The 21,808-nt window shown below is 31.5% G+C and overlaps 3 protein-coding genes and 1 long non-coding RNA gene across 4 annotated transcripts in view; 3 read left to right on the plus strand and 1 right to left on the minus strand.

Annotated features, from left to right (window-relative positions):
- Window positions 1–601: 601 nt before the first annotated feature.
- Window positions 602–1,799, plus strand: LOC116167117. The gene is made up of 2 exons (XM_031482358.1): window positions 602–1,708; window positions 1,767–1,799. The coding sequence occupies exons 1-2, from the start codon at window positions 602–604 to the stop codon at window positions 1,797–1,799; spliced, it is 1,140 nt and encodes a 379-aa protein (XP_031338218.1).
- A 1,693-nt stretch (window positions 1,800–3,492) lies between these two features.
- On the plus strand, window positions 3,493–4,637 carry LOC116167315. The gene is made up of 4 exons (XM_031482653.1): window positions 3,493–3,517; window positions 3,616–3,800; window positions 3,867–4,035; window positions 4,108–4,637. Exons 2-4 carry the CDS (start codon window positions 3,738–3,740, stop codon window positions 4,602–4,604), a joined length of 729 nt encoding a protein of 242 aa, XP_031338513.1. The 5' UTR covers window positions 3,493–3,517; window positions 3,616–3,737; the 3' UTR covers window positions 4,605–4,637.
- Window positions 4,638–13,446: 8,809 nt separating this feature from the next.
- On the minus strand, window positions 13,447–15,450 carry LOC116167282. Its single transcript, XR_004144493.1, has 3 exons — window positions 15,361–15,450; window positions 13,623–13,689; window positions 13,447–13,572 (listed from the first exon to the last, which is right to left on the minus strand). It is a non-coding gene; the product is annotated as an uncharacterized LOC116167282 (long non-coding RNA).
- Window positions 15,451–15,550: 100 nt separating this feature from the next.
- Window positions 15,551–21,808, plus strand: part of LOC116167281 — a 170,975-nt gene continuing 164,717 nt past the window's right edge. Inside the window, exons 1-2 of the mRNA XM_031482605.1 lie at window positions 15,551–15,797; window positions 17,022–17,024. Coding sequence (XP_031338465.1) covers window positions 15,698–15,797; window positions 17,022–17,024 — 103 coding nt within the window. The 5' untranslated portion in view covers window positions 15,551–15,697. The remainder of the gene's footprint in view (window positions 15,798–17,021; window positions 17,025–21,808) is intronic.

Here is a 21,808-nt window from a genome sequence, read left to right on the forward strand (position 1 = left end):
TCCCAATCATAAAATGCTTAATTACAACAAATCTAAATTAGATAAATGTGTGGTTACAATGTAAATATGCCTGGATAAGTAGGTGCATATTATCACAGATTTATAGTATGTTTAAATCTGTGATATTATATTTGAAGATTTGCTAAAGTATCGTAGATACGTGAAACTAAAAGTTTTCAGAAATTATGCTAAGAAAAAAGACGCTTTTGCAATTATTAATTTAATCCGAAAATCTGGAAAATGTATTGGTTAGCGCTGGTTAAAAAAAAGCAAAAGGAATATTGTGTACAACCTTTCAAATTATTTCTTTCATTGTAACGTCCTGACTGTAATAGAATCTACTCGTCTTGAATGACGCCCACTTACAAATGTAATTTTATCCCAATGATAGTGACGAGTGTTCAGTAGGTCATGTTTATGTGTCTCGTGTTTAGACAATAATCACTCTTTGTATTTATGATATGATTCGAACTCGTACGAAGACGGCTTCGGATGAATCAGTTACCTACGTTCTTAACTTTGAAAGCCCCCTATAAATATTTTTATGGAACTACTTAAACGCGAAACAACTCTTGCATATACGCTGGCTATCTAGTGTAGTATGATCTTTGATACAGATCATGTATTGTTTAAAACCTTAAAAGAAAAAAACTACACAGAAGATTTTAAAGAATTTGTTATTAATAGCGAAGTTGATATAATGCATAAAAAAGGAAATTTCACAACCGAGGAAAAAAAGGTAACGGGTGTTTTGATGCCAATAAAATTTCAATTAAAATCACTATTTGAAAGGAAACATTTATTGGAAAATACATTACAGCACATGACAGACCTGCAGAGTCACACCAAACTCACAAATTTTGTACAAGGTAATTTGTGGAAGGAAAAAATATCAAAGTACCCTAACAAAATAGTATTGCCCTATTTTATATACACAGATGATTTTGAAATTAATGATCCTCTTGGGTCACATTCAGGTAAACATTCGATCTGTAATATCTACTACTCATTTCCGTGTTTACCAGTAGATGAATCGAAGCAAGACAATATTTTTTATTGCGCATCGATAAAGTCTAAAGATGTGAGGGAATTTGGTAACGAAAAGTGTTTACAAACTTTAATCCAAACGCTTAAGGAACTTGAAATTGATGGGATAGACATACAAGTAAATGAAAATGTAACTAAACGTGTTTACTTCATTTTGGGTTTGGTGCTAGGAGATAATTTGGGCCTTAATTCATTTTTAGACTTTACAAAATCCTTTTCTGCAAATTTTTATTGTAGATTATGTAGAGTATCAAAAACTGTTTCTCAAAAAATGACAACTGAAGATCAGGAAATGATGCGAACAATAATAAATTATAATGCAGACCTAGCTAATTTGGAGGACAATTGCAGGGGAATAATTAAAAACTCGCCTCTCAATGAAATTCCATCTTTTCATGTAGTCAAGAATTTTTATGTTGATATAATGCATGATATTTTTGAAGGAGTATGTCACTACAGCATTTGTCATGTGATATTGTATTGTATCGAAATGAATTTTTTTAGTTTAGAAATTTTAAACTCAAGGAAACAAAATTTTGAATACGGATCCAAAGAAATTAGTAACATATCAGCGAGCATTAAACCTAACTGTCTTAATAATAAAAAACTAAAGATGACTGCAAGACAAATGATGACGTTTATAAGCTTTTTTCCTCTTATGGTAGGAGACATGGTTCCACATGATGATGATGTTTGGCAGTTTCTGATAAATTTTATAGAAATTATTGATATTCTATTATGTTTTGAAATAAAAAATGGTGATATAATCTCATTAGAAAAGAAAATCACAAAGTTCAACCTGGATTATATTACATTGTTTAACGACACATTAAAACCTAAATTTCATAACTTAATTCATTACCCTAACATTATTCGTCAATCTGGACCACTTAGAAAATTATGGTGTTTTAAATATGAAACAAAACATATTTCATCAAAAATTTATTGCCACTGTATTAATTCAAGAAAAAATATATGTGTTACGTTATCAAAAAAATACCAACTGAAATTTGCTCACCAGTTGATTTTAAATATTCCATTGACACCAATGATAGATTTAAGTAATACGCATGAAAAGAAGAGTAATTTTAAAAATATGATTGTTGAACTATTAAATTCTAAAAACATGCTTAAAGATAATACCCATGTCCAATGTTATTCACAACTTCTATATAAGTCCACAAAATTTAAATGTGGTGATTTTATAGCTGTGATAAATAGCGATATTTGTATTTATAATATAGTGGATATCGTAGTATTAGATAAAACTACAATTTTATTTTTTTCACAACAATTAAATAATATATGTTATAAACCACATTATCTTTCTTATGAAGTGGATATCCATGCATTAGGTGCGTTTTCATTGATTTCCACCAATAAATTAATTGGACCACCTTTAGATCTTATAAAAACATCCAAAGGCCTTAAAATGATTAGGTTAAAAGAATACTACACAACATTTGATTTTTAACTGCATAATCCTAGTAACATTAAATTTGTACTAATTCCACATTCCTTATTGCTTTATCTGACTGAAGCTTAAGATGTATGACAACGAAGTCGAATACGCCGAAGAAGGCACTACATTCATCGACATATACAAGGGCTTGATTACGGGAAGTACCAACCAATTTGACATTATAACACCTACAGTAAATACAAATAATGGTTTTCAAGATAACGTCGGTAATATGCATGATATGGCTTTATCAACTCCAAATAATAATATTCAAGAAAATGACGACTCTAACCAGCTAAGAGATTTATTAAGATCGTGGGACCAGGAAGGGTTAACAAATCACTTAATACGTAAGTATACAAAAAAATTTTATTAGAAATTTAGATTACCTACTATAAAATACGAAAGGTAGTAGGTATTTTATTTTTAAATTTTCTTTAACATTTACGCCCGTACGTTTACTAATTAATGGTTGCATTTTTAGAACAACAAGTATACATTCCACAATTAAGTCATTAGAAAATACACCAACCTCATCAAGATGTTCCACACCAAGGCTCACTCCATACCAAAGACCCACCACACCAGATGACTATATTTCCTTATGCAGCATTTTAAATTCAAATCCGAAAGGTTTGATGATTTCGGAGTATTATACCAGATATAGTAAATTTAACGATGATCAAAGACTTTCGCTCGTAAGTCTAATTGCGGGTCATTATGAAGAAAAGTCAGTTCAGCTAAGCTTAGCACTTAGCTACCGAATTGAAAATGAAATTTTAGAACGATTTCCAACAGAAAAATTGGTAATTATATTTTCCACAATTTATTTTCGTCAATTTAGTACATTGTAATTTTAGGAATTTTATCGCATTGGAAAGAGGGGCAAAATTTACAACAAATTTTGCAACCTAAAGGCATCCTTTAAAACTGCAGTGGCTGGCCATCTTATCCCACCAAAGAAAAAAAGCCCCAAAGAAAAATTAAATCGAAGTTTACGAGTTTTTGGTAAGCAGAAAAATTATTATAACGTTCAATCTTCTAGATTATTCCGTTATTGCCCTTAACTTGATGCAAAATTAATTTTATATATAAAACTATTTTAGAACCCGAAGAGAATGCCGAGAACTGTGTACGTTGTCTTAAATACGATAACCTTAGCAGCGAAGAATTTGATAACTGCTGGAAGGCATGTGCTAATTACAGAATTGGTCAAATAAAAGAGGCCATGTCAACTGACGACATTTTAGAAACATGGCCATACTATAGGAAACCGACTGGATACCGTTTGGTTAGTTATTTATATATTGACTGAATATATTTTAATAATTAGGTTTTACAATAATTAATATTTTAGGTCGATATGGACTTTCAACAATGTTTTGAGAACAGAAATGGAATGCTAACAAAATGGGATGAATATTATTTTCACATACTACATTTTTTGTCAAGGGATGGACACATTAAAGACAAATATATTAAGGGAATAGTTGAAAATCTAAATCAATTGTCTGATTTGTCAGAAAGTAATTTTTTACATTACAATTATTTATTTAACCAAGTAACATTATCAATTTAATTATTATTACTCTTTTTAGATGGAAAAAATGCTGGAATTCTGTGGTGTTTGCATGGCTATTTTGTACCAACAAAACTAGTGGTTACAAAAAAAAATGATAAAAAAACCAGCACGAGATACACAATCCGTGATTCTCAGGAATCGTTTTTATTTATTGGAAAATCTTTACAAGAAGTAGAAGATCATATCTCACACTTAAGAAAAGTTAAAAAATCAACACAACCCTTTATATATGGTGTTGGTGAAAATATATTCTCTCTGTCAGAAATAACTGTTTATTTTGATGGAATCCGCTATAAATTTAAAAACTTTATAAGAGCTGTGGATATATGTTTTAAACTCATATACTTATTTAATTTAGAGTTTCCCCCTGAAAGTATTATGTTTTATAATTTTTTAGAAATTTTTTTTTATTTTTTTGAACCAAAAAATGTAAGCACTAGAGTCCACGTTATAATAGACGCTTTAAAAAATGTTACTTCACAACTGAATATGAGAGAAACTGAAAAAAACTAGTTTTAGTGCTGATAATATTCTCATAGATGTCGTTTACTGTAGGCAATAGAAATATGTTTATTTTTTACTTAAGTATTTTTGTCATTGGACGTAATATGTTCTTTTCTGTTCATCATTTAGCAATAAATTATGTAAATTAGACATTTTCGTTTTATTTAAGCTTGAAGTGAAAAAAGTGCTATGAAGGAAAAGTGCTATCTAATACGAAGTATTTAAGTAGGTACATAATTGTTACGCATAGCTGAGAAGAACTAAAATATTAAGCTGATCCTAAACTTTACCTGCTGGACTTAAGCTATATCTATATTATGGGAAATTTTGTGTATAAGTATGTTTCAGATTTAAACTTATTATATTAATGCCATGTTAGCGGTACTGTCCACTCGTTTTGCTTTCATCTAAACTCAAAAACCTCCTTGAAAAATATTTTATACGGGGTGTCTCAAATATGGATCGCTTATGCTCGTCGGGAAACACTATATACATTTGTAAGAAATAACGTTAGCGTAATCATAAATTCCATTCATTGGGACTATTGGAGCAGGACATCAACACAATTAAATGTATTTATTGCCTCAATAACTATGGTGTATCATTATAATAAATGTGTTTCACTATAAGGACAAACACCATTAATTGGTTTAATGAAATAGTTTTATTAACTATGCATTAAAAAAGTTTGTGTTTTAATAAATAGTTTTTATTAATACCACAAAAATTTATTTATTTTTATAACAAACCACGTTTTCGTAATAGTAAATTTCATTCATTAGGACAATTAAAGCAAGTCATCAACAATTAAGCATATTTCTTGTCCCAACAACTACAGTTTATTATAATAATAAATTCCTTTTACTATAAGGACAAACTTTGTTAATTGGTTCAACTAACTACTTATATTAAATGTACGTAAAAGTAGTTCGTTTTCTTAACAAATAATTTGTATTAACCAATTACCAATAATAATGAATTGATAAACGTTGCTTCACTGTCGTAAACAAACTGTTAGTTGGACAAATTTATACGATCAAATTAATGGTAACAACGTACTTTTTTATTTATAATACGTACCTTTTTGTTTGTGTGTACATTTATAACAGGCATTTTTTATCAATTCTTCCGCATTTATTTGCACGCTCAAATTCGTATATTGGATATTTGAAAATTTATTTGTATATCCTACATTTGTTGAGAAAGCAAGAAAAACGTGCATAGAAAGTAGCAACGTCAGATGTTATGTCAGAAGAAACACACATTTTCTGGTTTGTTTAACATAACAATGAACATTTGCCAAAGACGAGCCTACCATAGCAAGAAATTCTCGATTATGTTATCCACTATGCTTACGACAGTGCAGTGACTGAATTGAAATTGACACTGAGACAGAGTTTAACTTTGGGGCAGAAACTGGCGGTTTGAAACTCACCATCTGTTCGGCTTTAAAGCATACAGGGCTAACATTTCTAAAGGAACCACTTATTGTAACAATGTAACGACGAACAACACCGTAACAGGTAATTTTTGCCATTGACCGTCCTTTCTGTATTTCCCAGTCCTTGTCGAGAATAGGAAAAACATCCACAAAATATTTTTTTAGAGAAGCCAATATCTTTCTTTTGCGGAAAAGTAAATATTGTTTCGTATTCAGGAAAGGAAGGTTTTACCATTGTTTAAATACTTTATTTCAGCAATGGATTTACCAACGATGGGTTATTTATTGTATGGCGCCATGTAAAGTTGTAGGGGTTGTTGGAATGAATTCAAATCGATCGAGTATTTTGTTTTCAGGCGAGTTAATTTTTAATATTGATTTAAGGGTGCACTTACTACCACTTTTAACGATAAATGGATAGGAAGAAAGGATAACAATAAAAAATGTACTGAGAACAATCACCCCAGAAATGTTTGCATTTATTATAATATAATTATTTTTTCTTTTTAATTTGCATTCTGTCTCAAAATTTTAATTGTTAAGTTTTCAGTAATAATGTATACTTGTTATGATAATTTTTAAGTATGATTTCCCATATGTCAACAAAAATTCCAAAGGTGACTTATATAGCATGTATGATACATAAAGTCACACTATGAATCCAAATATGCAATAATATTCTTGGGGTTCCATTAAAAAAATTGTAACTTCGATCAATATGAATGAAACCTTAAACCAGAGCCTACTAAGGAAGCTCTGCTTAAGCCCAACATGTCCATGTGACGTACTTCAACAATGTACGTTAATAAACCCACAAACCACACACTATTGGCCCACCCTGTACTTTCATCAACTATTCCCGTAACTATTTTCTTTCTTTCCAATTTTTCCAATATCCAAGTTACTGAGGTTTTGCAAATATATGTGTGGTATGTTTCTTGTGAACACGATAGGTAACTCAAAAACGCCTGAACCGATTTTGATTGAATTTGGAATGTATGTATAGTATAGGTTTGCATGGGGAATCGGAAACATCCTATTTTGGTTTCAATCCGTTAGCATCTTCAGGGTTTTTGAGGGTGTGAAAAGTTTAAAAGGCAAATACCGACCTGAAAATTTTGCCTACACTAGCTAATGTGTAAAAAAAACTCTACAAAAAAGGCTATTACAGTTTTTTGTGAGTTTCTTAGTTTTTGAGAAATGTAACATTGAAAAGTTATTAAATAAGAATCACTGTCTTTCCCAAATTTATTTTAAATTCTTAGATGTTGGCCATATAATTTATATGAATATGAATTGATGTGAAAGACGTTTATATTTAAATTAATTTATTAATTGTGATCTAAAATTGACAACACAACTGGCATTCAACGAAGCTGAAAAATTCTTAAGTTTTGTTTTTGGCAAATTCAGCAGCGTTTGATATTCCTCAGTAATAAAATTTGCCTGTGAACCGCTAACAAAGCGCGTGCATAATGTTTAATGTTATAATTATCAATAATAATTAATACATTTACCGTCGCTAACAAGATTACTACTACAACGATTACGCCTTCTTTTCAGTTTAGCTTAGATGCAACAACAAATTGCATTTTTTGCATCCGAATTTGCGACACACCTCTTTTTATGATTCGGCATAAAACATTTCCCACAAAGCACTAATGTTGGACCTTGTCAATTCTATTCTGTAGGTACAGACATTGAATTTTTATAAATTCAATGGTACAGATAAAGCGAAAAATTCCGAACATTTAAAAATAGAATGCTTCTTTTTGCAATAATAGCATTCATACCCTGACTTATTTACTGCAAATGCTTTCTTATTAACAATGTTTAATTGCTTCTTTGGTTCAGAACCAATAACGTTTCTAAAAATTCCGCCTTCTGTTCTAAAAAAGCACAGAAATTCAGCAACAGATCTATTTTTTTAACTTCTTTTAATCGAAGCTTTTCAGTTTTCCACTCTTGTATGTAGCTATAATATATATCTAATTTACTTGTAAATATGTGTAAAATAATAACTTTTTATAGGTTCACCTAAAATAGACAAACAGTGTAAATGTTTTCTTGTTTTATCAGCGAAATTACGTAACTGAATTAAAGAATCACATTTCACCTGCGGTAATGCCATAATTGGTGTGATATGATTATGGATCAGTAATTCTGATTTTCTAAACCGTTTTACCAAAGATTCTCATGCTGCCTGATAACACCGGTCTACAGCATTTTTGCGCATGGGACATATATACCTTATTTGTATTGCTTGTATAGCCACAAATAAGAATTAGAACAAAAAAAGGTTATGTATTTGTTTTTGTGCGAAAAAAATGCAAAAAACCAAAAAATAAAAATACCTATAAAATCTTACTTACATAGGCATGATTTATTATAAGGTAACGTTCCTACATTTATAATCTATTTGTCTTAGAGTCTAAATGTTTAAAAATGGGACAGTTTTGCTGTTTTTGTCATGTTCAACTGAAGTTTTTCTCATCAACCTCGCAAATATGATCTTCCATCATGCTTCCAGCTTACTGGCCTTGGTAACGTGCCTAAATTCCATTATGTCTTGATGAAAGGGTTGTCCTTGTTATTCCGAATAAGCTCCCATATTATTCTTAAATTAATCTAAATGAGAATGTAACCTGTGCATCTCTAGAGACATTCTATACCCGATGATGCAAAACGAAAACCCGTCAGCTTTTCATAATTTTTACCTCTATGGTTTCCCAGGAAACACTGAACGGGAAACCATGGACTATTGCCTTAAAACTGTTCCAGGATTTTTTTCCTCTTTGCTAAGTAACCGCGGGAAAATATCACCCTCCATTTTTCTTTTTATTTGAGGGAAAACAAAGATTCCAGCTTTAATTTTCGCCCCTGAAAGCTTTCAATCAAATCGCTATAACTTTTGTAAAAGCAAATATTTTCGATGTCTAATCGCACTTTTTATTTATTTTTGCTTATTATAGTCAGAATATATTATGTAAATCCCATGCGCAAAAAAAAATTATTTTTTTGTTGACCTGTGTAATTGGTCTCATTAAAATCAATAGAGGATATTATTTCTGCAGCAGAACCAATAAGGCATGAATGTAGATAATGAAATTTGTCAGTATCACAATAGAATTATTATTATGAATCATGGATTCGTATATTTAGTCTTAAACTCCAACCACTATTCAAAAGTGCCTGAAAACTTTGGAAGTTCAATAGATAATTTAAACTTTGAATCTTTATTTACAACAGGGTCAATATTTACAACTTCTGATACAGGATTTAAAATACTAGGGTACAATGGTCATCAACAGCTGCAGAATCCGACTCATTAATAATGTCTGATATTGATTCTTCGGTCATAATTCTTGGATTCTTAGTTGCAATAATTGAATTACCGCCTTCTAATGATAGTAGACTTTAATGATTGACTTTCCAAAGCTTTTGATTGAATTATAGCATTGAAATACAAATCCTCAGTCCAGTAGTCAAGTGCTGCATCTAAATCTGTTTCTTTTACCTACCGATTCTTCAAGTTTAATATCAGAATAGTGTTGAATTCTTTAAAATAGTCTTCAATTTTTTGCCTTTTGTATTTTGTACTGCAACTGCGTTACCGTTATAACACTAACATTAAATGAAAAACTTAGTTATTCTCCCCTTGATCACACCACGTAATTTAATGCTACGCGCTAAAACCTCATGCATGACTTAAAAATTGACAAGGTAAACACTTAAATTAATAATCAATTTCTATTTAACGGTCACTTTGACAAAGTCAGTCAAAATCTGATAAATTTCACAATTAATCTATGTTAAGTCTATGTTTCTTGCACAGAAAAATGAAATTTCTCTTGCTCCCACAAGTCGGGACGTTTAAGGTTCGTTCAATATTCAATACTACAGAACTAACATTATTCAAGTTTATTTTAAACTGTCCTAGGCACAAAACGGTATCACAGTGAGGTAAAACCTCAATTATCGAAGATTCCAGTCAATCAAGAAATTGGAGTTGGAATTGATGTGGTCTATATAATATATGGCGGCAATTATCAACTTAAATTTAGTAATAATAATAATAATGCCATTTATTAATCACGTACAGTTATTTTTACAATAAAACATTGTTTACTATACATATACTGTGTACGCAACTAAAAGGGCGAAGTTCAGATGCTAGTGACGAAATTCGCCCACAAGCCCTGCTATACCACTTAACCCTTACTATAATTTTACATCTTATAACTATAAATGAACGTGAAATGACTGAAAAATTATAATTAAAACCATTTATCTTGTACGAGTGCAAAAAAAAACAAAAAATAAACGTAATATCGTATTTGGATCGAATACATGCATTAATCATTGTTGAAAGATAAAATCATAAAATGATAAAGAAGATTTCTATTGAAAGAGGAAAAAGAGAAAAAAAAACAAAGCAAAACAAGAAGCGTATTCTGTAACAAAATTGGTACTGAAGATTAATATGATTTAAATTTATTACGAATGATTTTGAGAATTGATTAAGAAACTGTGTAACTGAATTTTAAAGGACCTAACAGATAACTTTTTTAGATTACTCGGCAAATCATTATAATTACAGCTTCGCAATATTATAGGTAAAGGACCTTTCAAATAGTGCTGTTTTGTGGAAGGGAGGTGTAATCAAGAGATTGAATCTAGGGTTCGAGCTAAAATGGATCTTACTATACAAATACCTTGGTGTTTTGCTCCAGATTAGATTATTTTGTGAAATAAAACTAGAGAATGGTATTTCCTTCTGTTCGCCATATTTAACCATTTCAGATCAGATAATCTATGGGAAATGCGATCATATTTTCTTATTCCGAATATCAGACGCATACAAGAATTTTGCATTCGTTGTATACGTCTAACATCGGTACTTTCAAAGCATGCACCATACACCGAATCGCAGTAGTTAAAATGAGACAGCACTATTGAGTCACATAATATACTTTTTTACTTTTTTATTGAGTATGTGTCTGTTATTATATATCAGTTTTAGGTTGGTAAACGCGTTAGATATAATAGAGGTTATATGGCGTTTAAATCGTAATCCGGAATCAATATATAAACCCAGACTTTTAAAACAATCTACGTTTGACAATTGATTGTCTTTGACTTTCACACAAATCTCATGTTTTGCAATATTTCGGGTATTTATCTTGCCAAATAAAATCGTAGAAGATTTTACAGGATTGATTTGCAGCCCATGTTCTTCAGATAAATTCACAAGAGTTTGAATGTCCTCATTTATATATTTATTGGCAAGTTTTGTTTCATAGTCAAAGAAATCAAATTGTATTTTGTGTGTCATCAGCATATTGATGAAATGTAGTGTATTTCAGTGATTTACCAAAATTAAAAGTGTAAATAATAAATAACAGCGGTCCGAGTACGGAACCCTGGGGTACCCTTGAAAGAAGATTAGCTGGCGCCGATTCCTGATCATTTAAAACCACTTGTTGGGTTCTTTGATGTAAAAATTGTTTTATTAATAAACGAGCATTTTCGCTGAACCCGATGTAATGTAAGAGGCTAGTTAAAATCTCATGATTGATAGTGTCAAAGGCCTTGGAGAAATCGAGTTGAACTAGAGATGATAGTTTTCCTGAGTCTAGGGCAGTCAGTATGTTGTCTGTAATATTAAGTAGCGACGTGGCACAGCTGTAATCCTGTCGAAATCCAGATTGAGTAGGTGGTAAGATATCAAAGCAAGTTAAATATTGCTTAATCTGGTCAGTCATAATTTTCTCCAAGACCTTTGACAGCACCGACAATATACTTATTGGACGCAAGTCTTTATAGCTTTTCGGAACAGTTGCCTTTAGTAATGGGATAATTTTGGCCTTCTTCCAAATTTTCGGAAATTCGTTATGTCTTAAACAATAATTTATCAGATACGTTAAATAAGGTGTAATACAGGGAATACACACAATTAACATTTTGACACTGATGCCATCAAGCCCTACAGATTTAGTAGAAATTTTGTTGACATACTTGACCACATCAAAATCTGTTACTTCCTGGAATTCGAATTGTGAGCTTAGGTCTTTTATAAGATTATTATTGTAATATTGAGTTAGCTCTCCTCCATTTACTTGCGTTGTAGGTGTAGCGAAGAAATCACTAATCTTATGGACATCACTCAAAAATACTGGGATTTCGGTACGCGAAGATTTGCTATATATATATTCATTGTTTTTAAATCATGCCAAATATTATTACTGGACTTTAGTCGATGCTCGATATAAGCCTTTTTTTCTCTTTTTATAGCAAGTGTCGTGAAATTACGCAATGATTTATAGTAATCCCAGTGAGCGACATTTTTAGATCTTTTGAACCTAGTATATGCCTCGTCGCGAAGACTAATCATAAATTTTATATTTCCTGTTAGCCACGGAGCAAATGGTTTGGTTATCTTTGCGGTTTTAAATGGTGCATGGCAATCAAAAAGGTGAATTATCTTTTCGTTCAAAAATGACACCATGCCATCAGCGTCTTTTAGCGAATAGATATCATTCCAATTAATGTCGTGCAAGTGTCTATTGAAGGATACTACATCAAAATTTCTAAAGTTTCAGGTAATGAATTTAGATTTTACATTCTTTATCAAAATTGGATAATCACAATACGTCAGAGAATGATCTGACACACCATGCAACGTAATAATTTTATAATTAGCATGTGACTTGTGGATTGGAACAATTATTAAATCTAATAAGGAAGAACTCGTCTTGGATATCCTTGTGGGTTCATTAATTATTTGTTGGAGACCCATTGTCTCAAAAGAGTTTGAAATTGAATGGTACCAGCATCTTCAACTTTAAGCAGGTTGAAATTAAAATCACCTAAACACACCAACTCATCAGCTGTAAGTAAAATTGGAACAATACATTCCTCAAAAGATTCAATAAATTCTGAAATCGAAAAATCGGGGCGTCTATAAATAACACCAATTGTAACTGATTCGTTATTAAAAGTTAGCAAATCCCAAACATGTTCGAAACACTTAATGTCACAGGTACGTACTAATTTATATTGCAAACTGACTTTGATGTATGATCCAACTCCACCTCCCCACGTAAGAGTACGTCTGTCTTTTCTTACAAAAACATATCCATTAATTGCTACCACCGAATCTAAAATAGTTGGCGAAAGCCAGGTTTCAGTAACTGCCACAATGTCGTAATCATTTTCCAAAACATATTTCTTGAAGTCTATAAATTGATTGGTTAGTGATCGTACATTCAAATGTGCTAATTTAATTAGGTTAGTAGATGTCATCATTACACGAAAATAAGTGTAGTCATTGTCATTATACTCATACAAATTGGATATATTTCAAAATTACAAAATTGAACAATGAGCTGAGCAAATAAATTGTTGAATTTGTTAATAGAAATACTTATCCCACGTCGTTCAATCACTGGCGATATAAAAAAGCAATCCAATGGTTTTACATTATGCTGGCTTTTAACATAAATCCCAACTCCTCCTCCTCTGCCTCTATCCATTCTGAAAAATGTTTACCCATCAATATTTAAGTTCTGTGTAGGCATGCTTACGGTTAGCCACGTTTCACAGAGATGACGAATACATCACACGCAGCCACAGTTAAAAATTGTATAAAACCTGCAAAATCAGAAGTTAGTGATCGAACATTTAAATTAACAGCCTTAAATAATTTCATATTCTGTATCCAGTTTGGTTCCGTCCAATTTGTTGAACAATATCACATGCAAGACAAGTATTAAATTATAAAGAAATAACATTTGAATGACCGTACAGCAATGAGAAAAATATATCTGCACCGATCTTAAAAAACTGTGACTGTGTTTACTTTAATTTACTTATAAGTTATAAATCATATTGTTGATTATATTAGAAAAACAAAAAAACTGGAATATAGCGAACATGATTTTTTTTCGTGCAGAACTGCAGCTTCTTCCAAATCAGATTCGCATGTGATTGGTTTCTCCTTACGATTGGAGAGCAACACACAGAAATTTAATAATTATTTATACAGTGGCAGACTATATTCTGTATTAAGTATTACCGATTGAATTAGACTTATTACTTTCAACACACGTTTAAATTGCATTTCGATTTACAGAATAACATTTCATGTTCAAAAAATTACAACCGATTGCGAAATATCCAAATCTCGCCGATTTTCCAAATCAAACGACTGTTTCCTGCAAGTTTCTGGTATATCTAGCGTACGTTAAAAATTCGAATCTTTCTGCATTCGTATATATCAATAATAATAATAATGCATATTTCATGGAAATGTAAACAATGTACTTACACTCGTCCAAAAAGAAAATAATGGGAAAATACAATAAAAAACAAAACAAAACATCCAAACAATAGTTATTCAAATTATATCAAATAAACACAAAATCGGTGCCTCTCTTCTCCCTGTATGCGCAACTTTTCAATGTTTTCTTTTGTGCAGTATTTCGCGCATTTTTCATTTTGAATCGGGATAATTGAGTGCGCAAAGTAATCGTAAACAAAGGTTTGGCATTGGCAATTATGAGTTGGTGTAAACTTGAAATTAACATTCGATGGATTCATAAAATGAACCGAAAACTGGTAATTAGGCGACACATGACATTTTTGGTTTTAAATTTTAAAAGAAGTTGCCTTTCAAGTTTGTGCATTACACATTTAAAATCACAACAGCGAAAATTTGACGCCCACAATTTTATTATTTGTTTCCTTGTTATTTCCTCTCTACTTTAGGAATACATTGATCTGGAGATGAAGTTTATAGCGCTTGGTTTGTAAACAAAAACTTTCGATTGCACCCCCACGAGCTTAAAATCGAATAAGTTCAAAGTAAAAAGTAGGTAAGCCAAAATCTTTTGTACTTATTGAATTTTGCTTACAATGGTAATGACCGCCGATCGTTACACTTTCTCATCAACTAATTAACAACCGCATCCCAAAAAAAAAACTTCCCAAATTCTCTTCCATCTCTCGTTTACCAAATTTTTATAAGAATCAAAAGTTGACACAATCATCCAATTAAGTCAATGATAACGTACGGAATAAGTTTAGTACAGTATGCGTCCAAAGTGGGGATAATAAGGCTTAGAAAGTTTGATGTCCCCACCTTTTCGAATTAATCCGTACCACCTCTTTTTCGAAGTACCACCGTTTAATGCACTTATTAGTAGTGGGTTGCATTAACCTTCTCGAATTAAGTCGACTGGTTAAATTGCGTACGCTAACTTTTATATGTACGAGATTGAAATTTTTATTGGAAATCGGTAGCGCTGCGTGACCCACAACTACCTTCTGTGTCTGTCCAGCGAGTGTTGCGGTGAAGAAGTGAAGTGCAAGAATTATTGTTGCGCTCTCGTGTTGTTGTTTGGAGGACTTCTGTTGATGTATTGAAGACCGAAACGAGCGATCGGATTGTTCGGTGATAACGGTGCTCTATGACCTCTGACCGTTAAATGATTACTGTGAAGTGTCGTCATGTGATGTGTTTACAGTGCTCACGACAATTAGTGCAGTTTATGTAAAAAGTGTGCCCTTTTAAAACTATTCAATGTTAACAGCTGTTATTTGCATTTAATTAACAAAAGTGTGATAGATTCGTACTGTTTTTGTTTGATTCAGCGCGAATATGTTGAACTGTACGGATTTAGAGTGTATTTTGCACCACCACCACTACTATGCGCATCTGCACCACCTCACCCATGGTACTCATGTTGAGGATGAAAATGGTAAGTTTCCTTTCATCCTTGATTTGTGCCATGCTTGGTATTTTTTCGCCTTGAATTGGAAGGTAATGTCGGAATTTTTGTAGTCGATAACAGCATGTAAGGAACGTGCACTTTAAAATATACGCCGGATTTATTTATTTTTAAATAAATAACAATTGATTGGGTGCGACCCGATTTAACAATCTCGATAGCTAGGTACTTTCACTACGTTTACATTACTCCACTGCTACCATGAGATATACTGCATATTATGTGAAATTTTGCGATGACAATAAGACAAAATGCATTTCGGGGTTGGGATTTGAACACAATCACATCTCTAACAGGGACACTACCCTCTAACGAATATGAACATTTCGCATGTATCCATCGATGTCATTTCCCCAAAAAAACAAAACTACCCTAAGGGTTGGTTTTTCGTGTCTTAGTTAACCGTATCTGACAAGTTAGTCTCATCTACTTAACCTGCTCTAAAATGCTAAATGATAAAGAAGCGTTGAAACGGATTTTAAGGGTTTTTCCTTTAAAATCTCAACTATGTATAGTGTAATCTGTTATGATACGAATAATAACATGATGTTAATTTAGTGCTGTAATTTACTTTGAACTTTGATTGCTATAGACATTGTTTACGCCACTATATTCCTTAGACCTATGATTAATTGTATAAGAGGTATTTATGATGCAACCTTACTAAGATACATCCTAATAAAATAACTCATTTAATCCATTCTCTTCCTAAAACATTTGGCAATAGTCCTTGCCGTAGTGGATATTAAAAAAATTAACATACGCTACCCGGTCTCGCCAGGTGCTGCTATGTTCTGTCAATGTACTGCAAGATACTAGCCAGATATTACTTGGGTCAATGATCAGTGCTACTTATACAACACGCGATTTGTTAAATCAACGCATAAACTTGTATAAGACTAATATACAGGGTGTTTTTTTGGGAGCTTTAGTTAAACGTTTCTGGGAAAGTAAAATACGTAGGTTTTTGAAAATTTGTACTTAGGAGTTACTTAAAATATTTTCAAAATGTCCGCACTTCCGGAAACACCGGAAGTAGATAGTAACTTCGTTATTTTAAATGGCAACCCCTATTTTTTATTGCATTTTTGGATTCCACGTGAAATTTCAGTTCTTTTGATACCCATATGTCGATATCTGCCATTTATGGTTTTTAAGTTATGTTGACTTTAAGAAAAAAAATGGCGGATGCAGATGGTACCTTGATAATTGATTACTTGAAAAAGGTTATATATAGTCATGGCAACCCATTTTTATCAGTGCATAGAGAATGAATAGGGCTTTCTCTTAGTGTACTTAAAAAAAAGTTAAGTTGCGTACAACCGCACCTATGGAGATCCAAATGGAGATCTTACAAATTTAAGAAACTTCAAAGTCTGTAAACTCAGTTTTTTTAAATGGAATGATCATGTTCTTAATGTTGCATGAGATAGAGAATCGAAATTGGCATATTTTGATATTACATGTTCCTATAGCTATCTTTAACAGTTTCTGATTTATTCCCATTTCATTGAATTGATCTCGGAATTGATGCCATTTTTTTTCGCATTTTCTTTTTAGTAGTTGGCCATGATTTTATAACAATCGAATTTTAAACAAATCAAGGAATGGATTCTTTAATACCATTGATTCTAGTTCTAGTCTAAATAATTCATTAATAAATAACTCATTTATTAAGGATATAGGACGGAAAATTTTTGAAAAATCTAAACAGAGTCGTTCAACTGAATTTCTTAAACAACGTATAAGTCTGGAAATTAAGAGAGGTAATGCGATATCTGTTCTAGCAACAATTCCATACCAAAAATGTTTCAACGAAGTTTTTTATATTTTGCATTGAATTTATTTTGTTAATCTTGCATTTGCAATTCAATTCATTTTCTTAAATATTCTCTTGTAGAGCTTTGTATCACTTGTGCTTCAACGGTTTGTAGTGCATTAGGGGTACAAAATTTCCAAAATTCATACAATTTCGTTCCAGTTTTCGAATGAATGTACGAAAAGCTCGCGCCGCGATTCTGCCCATTTCACCATAAATAACAATTAAATTCCAAAAAAGTTGAAACCACTGCGAGTCATTTTTCGATTTTTGAAAAACTATGTTAACCTAGAACAGTAGGTGACGGATTAGTGTCACTAGATTTGTTTAAAATTCAATTGTTATAGAATCATGGCCGACTACTAAAAAGAAAATCCGAAAAAAATAGTGTCAATTCAATAAAATGGGAATAAGTCAGAAACTGTTAAAGATAGCTATACGAACATGTATTGTCAAAATATGCCCATTTCGATTCTCTATCTCGTGGAATAGTAAGAACATGGGCATTCCATTTTAAAAAACTGAGTTTTTAGTCTTTGAAGTTTCATATATTTGGATATCCATAGATCCATAGTACGCAACTTAACTTTTTTTTTTAAGTGCACTAAAAGAAAGCCCTATTCATTCTCTATGCACTGATAAAAATGGGTTGCCATGACTATATATAACCTTTTTCAAGTAATCAATTATCAAGGTACCATCTGCATCCGCCATTTTTTTTCTTAAAGTCAAAATAACTTAAAAACCATAAATGGTAGATATCGACATCTGGGTATCAAAAGAAGTGAAATTTCACGTAGAATCCAAAAATGCAATAAAAAATAGGGGTTGCCATTTAAAATAACGAAGTTACTATCTACTTCCGGTGTTTCCGGAAGTGCGGCCATTTTGAAAATATTTTACATCAATTCGGCCTTCAGAGTAACTCCTAAGTAAAAATTTTCAAAATCGTACCTATTTTACTTTCCCAGAAACTTTTAACTAAAGCTCCCAAAAAAACACCCTGTACAGTGAGCGGCTAAATCATGGAACAAAATCATTTAAAAATCAGGTGTTTAAAAAAAGCTCGTACATGTATATCATAATTTTTTCTTGCGCATTTTTTGCACTAAAGAGAAAATATACAGGGTGCATCAAACAGTTGAGGTATGTACCTAAAATAATCCGAATGAGTTAAAGATAGGTATAGTATATGCTACATACATTTGACACAAAATTAAAAAATGGATTTAAAAAAAATACTGTTCCCTTCAAAAAATCTACTTTGATATCAAAATCTACTTTTTGACGTACCCTGTATATTTTCTCTTTACTGCAAAAAAAATGCACAAGAAAAAATTATGATAGACGTGCGCGAGTATGTTTTTAAAACACAACACCTGATTTTTAAATGCATTTCTACAAATAGGACATATATAGATCTGCAATGTCAATATTTGAATTTAAATTAATTCTTAGTAAAAAAAAGGGACCAACACGTAGTCGGAGAAATTATTAATATCCAAATAACCTTCCGCATAAAACATGGGAACTATAATCGTTAACTGAATATCAAGCAAATGTAATAATTACAATTTGATTGTGTTTAAAACCAGTATGTAATCGAACTTTAATCAAGGAAACGACGAAATAAAAAAGTTATCTTTTGAACGGAACAATTATCGAAGTGTAAGTCAACCAACTTCGGGGATAAGTAGATCACAGGTAAGTGGGTAGAATTTTCCCAGCCGGTAATGTAGAAACTCATCTGTCAATTGACGCGCGCCAATATCAATCCTAATAAGATGGCGAGTCCAAATAAAAGTGCGATGTCACTCATGTACGGCGTAGGTAACATCCAAGTAGATACAACCTAAAAGGTATTCCAAAAGAAAGATCGAAGAAAACTTAAGAGAAAAGGTTGAGGGAAGGTGTGCGGAAAGTTAAAGCCCTAGAAGTTATACGTAATGAGGAAAAGGCTGCGTAATAATGTCTCATATCTCGCATTGTTTATATGTAAATACAGATCCGTAAAAATGATTCAATGGAGCACACCACAGACATAGACAAAGCGAGAAATTCACTCCAAAGATAAATGGTAAAGCCAAAACACTAATACCTGTGAACCAGGTATGACACGAAGCAAGTAAAGTAATGGCGTACCAAGAGAAAAATTGCATGTAATCAAGGCGAAAACAGAAACTTTACTGAGAGGAAATAAATACAACTGTGCGAGAATTTTGGCATTTGATAGAGATTTTTCTTATTTTTTCGATGACGTAACATGTTAATCTAGATATCCAAGATCTCTTCCATATTGTTATTTATTATTACTTAATAAAGAGTTCTTAAATTTTTTTGAAAAATTTTCTTGCATAGTGGTACATGCTAAGTCATCGAAAAGAGAAAAAAAATCTATATCAAATGAGCCTAATGAAACGGTCAATTGTTTTTCGATACTCATTTGTTTTCTGAATAAAAAACAACTGATTGCTGCCTTATTATGGAAAATAAAATAAAATTGAATTGTTTTAATAGTACCCTTTCATTGGGCTCCTTTGATAGATTTTTTTCTCTTTTCAATAACATGTTGGAAAACTTTTTATTAAGTAATTACATCTAGATCTACATCAAAATAAAACAAATGAACGTGTACGTTTCTTATTGAACCTTGAAGACAAAACGAAATTATCATTAAAATCATTAAAAAAGGAAATTATTCTACTTTACAAATAACCTTCAAAACGCAGGAATACATTGGTTTCAGTCTGTCTTTAGCCAAAACTAAAATAAAATACAAAAACAGATTATGAACTTAATTTAACTTGCCTCATTAACAACTGGAATGCTACATAAAAGGTAATTTTATTTGTTTAATAATAGTCAACAATAAAATTTAAAAAGTAACAACAGGTTAGCATTAATTTATGCATATTTTGTCCCAAAAATAAAAAGATGAGTAATAAATCATGTTGACAGCGACCAGTACAAACGGTCCCCTTTTATGTAAACCTTACACTATTTTAAATGCAACATGATTTATTTCTTCATTTTAGGACGAACATTAATTCATGTCGTTTCTTTCATTTTCTGTGTACGGAGAATGTTCTAGATTATTTTCGCTTCCTGTTGAATGCGTCATAATAGCGCCGGTTTGTTACAGTATAGACAAATGTTCCAATGCAAATGCATCAATATAAAAATGAAGATAATAAATATGAGGTAAAAATTAAAAAATTATACAATGTGTCCCATGTAGAACGCACCATAGGGAAACGGCAATGCATTTTTTAACGAAGGATCCACGAGTCCTTTCAAATTAGCGTTTAATCTCTTTTTAGCATCGGGCAAGCGCAATAACGTTCGTTGAACTCTAACTTCAAATTTGCGTTGCAGAAGATGAAGTTAAATTGAAAGATATGTACTCGTATGTTATGGTTAAAGTCATTAATGTTCAATAATTGGTAGAAAGAGATTTTCTCAAACATCGCCCAAAACGATATCTTTAAATTCAATATCTTCTTGGTTATAGAGATTGTAGGGACAGTTTCTTTTCCTTAGTTAAAATGAAATACACTCAAAATTTCCAAAAATGTATCACATTATTCATTCATTATGAATAATTGCCATATTACGTTGGCGGTATCATATGTGAATGTATGTAATATGTACAAAAAAGGGCAAAAAACACAGGAAATCGCTAAAGGTTTTAAATCATTTAGACATTTCCCGTATTTAAATACTTTTTAAAATATAAACTGTTTTTCTCCATCCGTACAAAAATGTAATTAATTCAAAAGCTGTCCCATAAGGAGATGCTGTATGAAAACGACGTATGTCATTTAATATAAAGATTTTGTCTAGAAAAATAGTATTCTCTGAATTATTATAATTGTATTAATTTAAGTTTGACATAAAGTACAATTTTTGACAATTTCATTTGCATTTACTGTCATGTTGACAGAGGAATATTATATCGTTCAATCCTCTGAAATAAATAAATCAAATATATGATCCCAAATATCAAAAAATTGAATTACAAACAAAAATGCATTATATTCGAGAGTATCCCCTCTCTCGAAGTAATTCCTTAAATTTTAAAGATTTGATTATAAAAAGGAGCACTCACTTACCTTGAACGGCTTAAGAGATACGAAGATACATTTATAAAAAATAGAAAACG

The sequence above is a fragment of the Photinus pyralis genome, unplaced genomic scaffold (genome assembly GCF_008802855.1).
Source record: "Photinus pyralis isolate 1611_PpyrPB1 unplaced genomic scaffold, Ppyr1.3 Ppyr1.4_LG3b, whole genome shotgun sequence".
Lineage (NCBI taxonomy): Eukaryota > Metazoa > Arthropoda > Insecta > Coleoptera > Lampyridae > Photinus > Photinus pyralis.